We start from the raw sequence: 8,596 nt of genomic DNA, 5'->3' as shown, positions 1-8,596 counted from the left end.
AATTTCGACGCCCTTAGTGACGCCAACAGGGACAACACGTGATATCACAAAGGTACGAGCTCTCGATTAGACAGTGTACTAGGTTTTTTTTTTCGAATTGCATGAGCCGAGAAGACGTGCGGAAAGAAGATGAATAGACAAGGTCTACTAAGTTTTCTCACACCATGCAGTCACACTATCCGTTCTTCTCTGTCGTCTCGATTGGCCTTATACAGTGCTGGATAACTTTCACCTGGCGCAAAGCACTAGTGTGAACTGAAGAACATCCTGGCGCAATGGGCACCGTACTGCGCCGGTGCTGGTGTGGACTGAAGAACGCGAATAAAGAACGGAAGGAAGGAAGGAAGGAAGGAAGGAAGGAAAAGAGGGAGGGAGGGAGGGAGGGAGGAAAGAAGGAAGAAAGGAAGGAAGAAAACTGAGAGATGGAAAGCAAGAATGTTAGCCAATTTGGCATAACTGATGTGTTACCCTGCACAGGGAAAAGGAATGGATGTTTTAAAAAAGCAAATAAAGGGAGAAAGAAAGCGGAGCACGCATGCACTCACAAACGTCACAGAGCAGAGTGGCAGTCTTGTGTATTACACGGCCTCAATATGAATATACAGCTGATCAGGACCTTGAATGATAATTATGATGGTCAGTTTTTTGTTGCTAATAGGCTCACAGTCGACGCATTTATCTCCCCCACCCCTAAAAACTTCCTTCAGCTAACATCGTCTTGAATTGCCTCCGAATTCAAAGCACCTTTGACCAAGCTACGATGTCGTGTGACGACGTCATCACGGGACCTCAGGACATTGATAAGATGACAGGGTGACGTCGTTCGATGATTAGTTTTTGCCTCACTATATTGTTCACGCCTCCACCGTTGTATGACGGTTGAAGTCAATGGCCAAAATTTCGCGTTTGATGAGGCACCCAAAGCTTTTAGCCTCGATATCGAGAGGAATAGATAATCTGAAACAAAGATGCAAGATAAGCTTATGACAGATACGATTGATTAGCAAAGACTGAATTGAAGAAGGAACGAAGTAACAGAAGAGAAAGAAAAGGAAGGAATAAGAAGTACACAGGAGATCAGTGCTGGTAAACATAGCGTATTCGTGCGTGTATGTGCATCTGTGTGAGTGAAAGAGAGAGAGAGAAACTCGCCTCCAGTCCGTTTCCGTTTGGGTTGATGCACCCTCGCACCCCCGGAAGTCCTCACGTACACGTTGGTGATGATGGCCTGTTTGAGCGTGCGTCCACCTTCGATGAAGGTACCCTGTTTCGTCACGGTCTCCTCCACGTCGCCACCACTCGGCTTCCCGGACGTCCCGTACTCGCGGCGCGACTCGAAGTAACCGGAGTCGGTCTGCACCGACGACTCGAGCGTGTGCACGTGCTTGGCGTCCAACAGTTGCATCTCGCTGGACGCCGCCTGCGGAGCCTCGGAGTCGCACAGGTGTTCTGTCTTGTGCAGCTTGTTAATGCTGAAGCTGCATGAAGACAACCCGCACACGACGTTTAGTTCAACCAGCAATACCTTTCCCTCTGCTACCCCGCCGAACGCCGTGCTGCAACATGGCCTTGTACTCACAAGATAAAGTCATGATATGTAAGAGTTACGCAGCAGCCATACTGCCTTAAGTAGTTCGCGCTCCACGAAGGTCTACACCCCCCCCCAAAAAAAAAAGAAGACAAAAAGATCCCCTATAGGGGGCGAAGCTCCTTTTGAGTCCCGCCGTTGTCGTTGCCACCATAGAGTTTCTCAAAATGCACTAGAGGGCACTCTGGCGCTGTGATCGTTCAGCGACCATGGGAATGATGGGTAGCACACACATTTCTCTAGTCTTCGTACTTGCGGGTGGCAAATCGTACTTGCGGCTTCGCTTATAGCCGTGTTTCGGTTTTGTTTTGAAAGAAAGATTGAACGCTTTTGAACTTCGTGAGCCGATTTGGAAAGTAAGTCTAGAAAAATAAAATGGTGAAGCGACACCGCTGGACATTTGCTAATACTCGTTTCGTAAGAAAACAGCTCCAAGCCACACGAACACACACGGAGCCAAAAGCAGGCCAGAAGTACGATATTAGACAAATGTGTGTACTACCCATCATTTCAATGCTCGTTGAAGCGCCGTGCATTGCAGCTCCCATAGACACTAGCGCCAGAGTTCCCTCTAGTAAGTATTGTAGAAAACTCTATGGTTGCCACCCCGTCTGTCTGTCCATTGTCGTAGGCAGACGTACGGACGGACGGATGGATGGACGGATGAACAGACAGACAGACAGACAGACAGACAGACAGACAGACAGACAGACAGACAGACAGACAGACAGACAGACAGACAGACAGACAGACAGACAGACAGACAAAGACAGACAGACAGACAGACAGACAAAGACAGACAGACAGACAGACGGACAGACAGACAGACAGACAAAGACAGACAGACAGACAGACAGACATACAGACGAAGGCAGACAGACAGACAGACAGACAGACAGACAGACAGACAGACAGACAGATGCGTTAGGGACGCGTGCCCGAGAGGTGGCGGTGACACATGCACGAAGACAGGCAGATCCTGAGCTGAGAGCCCGCGAAGCTTCGCTCCACTCATTATAATTCACTCCGTGAGTATGTTGTGACTTTTTCTTTCAAAATATAGAAGGAATATTTTTTAAAGTTAAACTTGAGTTAAGTTGAGGACGATGTAGTTAGCGCCGGAAACGAAAGTGATCGGTGTAAGCTTGAAAGTCGGGGAGAGTGCAGGGTGGGTCAGAGAACAAACGGGGATGGAGGCTATTATAGGGGAGAAGAACAAATAGACATGGGTTGCGCACTTGGTGAGTAGGCAGGATAACAGCTGGTGATTAAATGTAACTGACTGGATTGCAAGAGGAGGAGAACGCGTCATAACAAGAAAGAAAATTAAGTGAGCAGATGAGATTAAGAAGTTTGTAGGTAAAACGTGGCAGCTGAGAGTACAGGACTGGGTTGGTTGGCAGTACATGGGAGAAGCATTTCCGCTCGTCTAAGCGTAGTTGGTCTGCTACTGCTCATGATAATGTCCTTTAAAGACGATAGTCTTTCTTAGGGCACGCAAAAATTTTGGTCTGTCTGTCTGTCTGTCTGTCTGTCTGTCTGTCTGTCTGTCTGTCTGATTGATTGATTTGTGTGGTTTAACGTCCCAAAACCACTATTTGATTATGAGAGACGCCGTAGTGGAGGGCTCCGGAAATTTAGACCACCTGGGGTTCTTTAACGTGCACCCACAACTGAGTACACGGGCCTACAACATTTCCGCCTCCATCGGAAATGCACCCGCCACAGCCGGGATTTGTTCCCGCGACCTGCGGGTCAGCAGCCGAGTACCTTAGCCACTAGACTACCGTGGCGGGGCTGTGTCTGTCTGTCTGTCTGTCTGTCTGTGTCTGTCTGTGTCTGTCTGTCTGCCTGTCTGTCTGTTTGTGTCTGTCTGTCTATCTCTCTGTGTCTGTCTGTCTGTCTGTCTGTCTGTCTGTGTCTGTCTGTCTGTCTGTCTGTCTGTCTGTGTCTGTCTGTCTATCTCTCTGTGTCTGTCTGTCTGTCTGTCTGTCTGTCTGTCTGTCTGTCTGTCTGTCAGTCTGCCTGCCTGCCTGCCTGCCTGCCTGCCGAAACAATACCCAAAACGGCTAAAATCTAACCCCATCCGTGGCGCCGACCACTATTGCTTAAGTTTCAGCGCTCATACCTGTGCGGTTGTCAATTAAAAAGCAATTATTGCGCATATCTGAAGCACATTACCAAAACACCAATATTCTGCGATGAGTCTTTTTATACGAGAGAAGGCATACAGAAGTAATTCCAAGGATCGTAGCATTTATCACGCCTCGCTGACAATGCAACGCTATGCACAAAAAGGCAAGTGTTTCCAACGCTTTGCTAAGACGACATGGTGGTGGCACCTACTCGTCGCTTTGCGTTCTACACCTTGTCGCCTCTGAGATTGGCGCACACGCCATCCTATGTTTTCGAAGATAACAGCCAGATAGCGCTCATGTCTCACGTGCCTCGATGCACTCGTTCACCTCCACTGCACGCCTTGAGGTACTCTAAAGCAGCGCCTTCAGAATACAATTCACCGATTTTCTCGCACAGAACATCCAATAAACGTTTTGTTCACTCTCTCTAGACAGAACAATATCGTCTTTCCACGATATTTGCAGTGAAACATGCAGTTACGGGGCCAATTTCTTAACACGATTATTGGTGAAAACAATGGCCTCTGACTGAGTTGAATGTCTGGGCCATGTAACACTTCTGGTAGTATGCCCGCTTGCTCGTTAACCACTCATATTTGATGGTTCATTCGTTTTTATTGTTAGCATAAATTTCCGGTGTTTTTTATAGTTTCCTATATGTCTAACACTGCCATGCGGTGCTTGGCCCATCCACCTTTGTGACTGAGAGCCATCAGGTAGAGGACATCATCGTCATCAGCATCATCATCATAATCCTGTGGCGAGTATGTATTTTTCAGCTTGACTCAAACGAAGAGCTAAGCGCCGCTCGGGAATGCGCGAGGTACCAATCGGAAGTATAACTGGAAGGAAAATGGTAGGTGTAACCTTGGGGGACAATAAGAGAGCAGAGTGGATCAGGGAACGAACCAGGGTTAAGAATATCATAGTTGAAATTGGTGAAAAGAAATGGACATGGGCCAGGCGCGTAGCGCATAGGCAGGGCAACCACTGGTAATTAAAGATAACTGACTGGATTCCCAGAGAAGGCAAGTGGACTAGGCGGAGACAGAAAGTTATGTGGGCAGATGAGATTGGAAAGTTTGAGGGTATAACGTGGCAGCAGCAAGCACAGGACGAGTTGACTGGAGGAACATTGTAGAGGCCTTTGTTCTGCGGTGACGCAATCAGGCTTACGATGATGATGATGATGATGATGATGATGATGATGATGAACCGGAAGCATTCCGAGAGAGGTGCTCACAACATGTAGCGGAGAGAAAGAAACGTTTATTGGGGAGGGAATGCAAGAGGTCAACCTAATCCGTTTTTCGGCCTGATATTCAGCGTTGGAAAAGGGGAGGGGGAGAAAAGAAAGGAAATGTTGTTAATGAGGATAAGGAAGCTGGTTATGAAACAAAACCTTGGAAGTTAAAAATCTATTTGTATTTTCTTGCCTGGTCCTGTCTCGTGTCCCTCAGATTTGGGTTCACGTTAAAGAACCCCAGGTGGTCGAAATTTCAGGAGCCCTCCACTACGTCGTCTTTATCATAATGAGATGGTGGTTTTGGGACGTTAGACCCCACATATCAATCAATCAATGTCTCGTGTCTCGTGTAAAAACTTGCCTGTTGCCTTCAGAATAACGCGCTGAGCACGAGGTGGTGGTTCTGATTGAACTTTTTCAAGAACACACTGCTTCGGTGGTCATTGAATTTCCACGCGTGATATATTACGGGCAGATGGCGGGGATATGTTCACATGTCTGAGGAGTGCCTTAGGTCTAGCAATCTGCACTGTCGGCGCGGACAATAAAAATAGGAAGTGGGCAAAAACAGAGGCAATCAAGAATACCAACCGAGACCCAGCCATTTCATTGAGCATTGTCAGAAAACGCTGTCAATCGGCAGTCGAGGCTCCTGAGACCACGCGAGCCACTCAATATAGCACATCACGCATCCTGGAACTCACGAATAATTCTAAATGTCAGCAGAACATCGCTGCCTCTTCTTTCTACAAAGTGGCGTTAAGCAATAGGCGGTTTCCAAAATAGAGCGTCGTGCACCCGACAATATTCTCTAGAGTCTCCTTCACGTATCCGAAAATCGTTTCTTTTGTGTAATGGAAACGACAAATACAGTTTTGGGAGCTGTAAACGCAATTACCGACACGTTTTGTCACCGTATATTCGAACGCTAATGGCTGGAACATCACAAGATAACATTGATTACGTTGAAATCGAGTGAATGCGCGAGCAGCCAAAAGTAGCCAAGTCATTTTTTTCTGCCGCCAGTAGCCTAAAAATGAAGCCGAATTGTCGCAGTGTAGCCAAACCAGGCAAGCATGCGTGTTAGCGCCACCGACACGGTTTTTGTGCATTCACCAACCACACCTGTGCTCCAGCCACCGGTCGATGTCGTGCCTGTCGGTCATCTTGCAGAAGGGCAAGGCGCCGTGCAGGCGCAGGTACTTGGCGCAGCCGCGGTTGCCACGCTGCAGGGATGCGTCCAGCGGCGTAAGTAGCTGACCCTGCAGTTGAACCGAGGGTTGGAATTAAAACGAGAAAGACACGTGGCATCAGCCATACCGCCAGGCCACCTAACGCCCCAAATTGCAGATACTACGTCGTCAGTAATTACGTATGCGTCAGTGTCCCTCCTCTCAAGCAGTTTCCGAGTTCATCGTGACTCATCATGGAATGAACACGGTATATGAAAAACAAAAAAATGGCGAAGTTAATAATAAAATGATGTGAAACGCCTGTCAGCTTTTCGTCGCGTTGAACGCTAAGACCAGTTTTTTGCCGCGTATGACTGTAAGATCAGCATATAGTGCAAATGATGTCAGCAGGCGCAACACACGCGTTGAATGGACATGACGCAAATACAAAGTGGCAGGAACGTGGAAGACTCTCATAAGATGTGAGAAGTATAGAGGTTCAGAGGAAAATGAACAACGAGTTTACTTGCCTGCCCTCTGTGGTAAGCACACGCAATGAGACGGCAACAAAGAGACGAAGCTACAGTGAATAAAATACAATGTTCAAAAACCTAAATACATGTTATAAAATGGTTTCTCATGTTGGAGGTTAGGGATTAGTATGTGAGCGTTTTGCACGTGTGATCGTGCACGTGCTTAGCCAATGTCATATTTTAAGTAGGAGCAGCATACCTTCAGTTTTGAATATGTGTGGTATCTACACTAGCACAAATAAATCACTCCTTTTCTCCTTCCCCCATGTAGGGTAGCAAACCAGGTGCAACCTGCTAAACCACTTTGCCTTGCCTTTGCTTTTCTCTCCTTTACGATTTGCGAGGAAACCAGATTGCATGACTACCTTACACATTTGATAAGCACGCCCCTATTTTGTTTCCGGAACTTGTATATTTTTTGCTATGTTGTAACCGATCATACATCCCTTATTATTTTCAGAAATCAGGGGGGAGGGATATTGAACATGGTAAGACTGAGGAAGACCTTTTTAGCAAGAGTAGGAACACTGTATACATGACGATCGTACTTATTGTCGCGATAGCCACTCAACATAAAACGTCAAACCTCTCATTACGCTTCTGGGAACGACAGCTGCTATTGGTCGCAGTTCTGACCCGCAGGTCACAGGATCAAATCCCGGACATGGCGGTCACATTTTCAATGGAGGCGAAAACGCTTGAGACCCGTGTGCCTAGATTTACGTGCACGTTAAGGAACCCCAGGTGGCCGGAATTTCCGGAGCCCTCTGCTATGGCATCTATCACGATCATATGGTGGTTTTGGGACGTTAAACCCCAACAATTATTATTATTATTATTATTATTATTATTATTGGTCGCAGTCTCCGTAAGAGGTTTCACGCGAAGCACCACCTTAACCCTGCGCCATAAAGAGGTCAAAATACATTTAACATACCGCTTACCTTCGAGTTTCGCATGACCGGGTTCACTTCGGCGCCTCGATCCATGAGCACTTTGCACATCTCGACGCTGTTGGCCATGGCGGCAACGTGCAGAGCGCAGCGACCGTTGTTGTTTGGCGAATTGACCGCCGACGGCTGCAGTTCCAGAAGCCACTGTACAAGATCTGCGTTACCCCGCAGCCACCGGATGGATCATCAATATAACCTTTGTTCACTTTTGTAAGATGCTGTATAAGCTGCGGTTCTTAGACTGCAGCCGGCAGCTTCAGTTGGTAGGGATTCATACTCGGTGTCCATTGCAGCAAATGTGGTTGCACGCCTTTTTTCAAGGATACCATGATCCTGGTGCGAAAGCTGTACCAAATAGACGCGACTGAAACAGTCGAGGCATTCCACGCAACAATAAAATAACAGGATTGTATTTACCTATCATCTATCGCATACTGATGCATGATATGACTTAATCGTATCCACGTGTAAAATATAATAAACATGTGGCGATAACACAATGTTTTGGGGGCCGAGAGCGGAAACATGCACCATAGATCTTTCCCTTATAAATAAACATAAACTGTGACCTTGCATCTATCACGCCTACCCTTCGTATATCATCCAAACATCATGACGTCAACAATTTTTTAAGCCTGTGCAGTACTCACTAGTCTATATGACCAAGATGTTTTTCAAACCATCACCTAAGTAAACGTTTTGTGGAGTTCTGTTCCTCAACGTGGAACACCAGTGAGATGCTGTCCTTTTGCGAGCATTCAATTTATATAGTGTATTTATTTCATATAGAAAAATATATAAACAGTGGTTGTGTCGAGTCGTCATTTCGACAAGTGAACTTGTCTTCCCCAAGGCTGGAACATAACAGTTCTGTTCCAGCCTTGAGGAAGACAAGTCTGCTTGTCGAAACGATCACTCGTCACAACCCCTGGTCATGGATTTTTCATCGCAAGTTTCTATCTTCCC

At 46.8% G+C, this 8,596-nt stretch overlaps 1 protein-coding gene across 2 annotated transcripts in view; it reads right to left on the bottom strand.

The window, feature by feature from the left end:
• Positions 1-925: 925 nt before the first annotated feature.
• Positions 926-8,596, bottom strand: part of LOC142764824 (uncharacterized) — a 171,117-nt gene continuing 163,446 nt past the window's right edge. For both annotated transcript variants that reach the window (XM_075865356.1, XM_075865357.1), the window contains exons 8-10: positions 7,622-7,785; positions 6,098-6,234; positions 926-1,478 (exon numbers count right to left, since the gene is read on the bottom strand). In XM_075865356.1, coding sequence (XP_075721471.1) covers positions 1,001-1,478; positions 6,098-6,234; positions 7,622-7,785 — 779 coding nt within the window. In that variant the 3' untranslated portion in view covers positions 926-1,000. The remainder of the gene's footprint in view (positions 1,479-6,097; positions 6,235-7,621; positions 7,786-8,596) is intronic.

Source organism: Rhipicephalus microplus, chromosome 6 (genome assembly GCF_043290135.1).
Source record: "Rhipicephalus microplus isolate Deutch F79 chromosome 6, USDA_Rmic, whole genome shotgun sequence".
Classification (NCBI taxonomy): domain Eukaryota; kingdom Metazoa; phylum Arthropoda; class Arachnida; order Ixodida; family Ixodidae; genus Rhipicephalus; species Rhipicephalus microplus.
The sequence above is the reverse complement of the archived record's forward strand: the minus strand, read 5'-3'. Positions and strand labels throughout refer to the sequence as shown.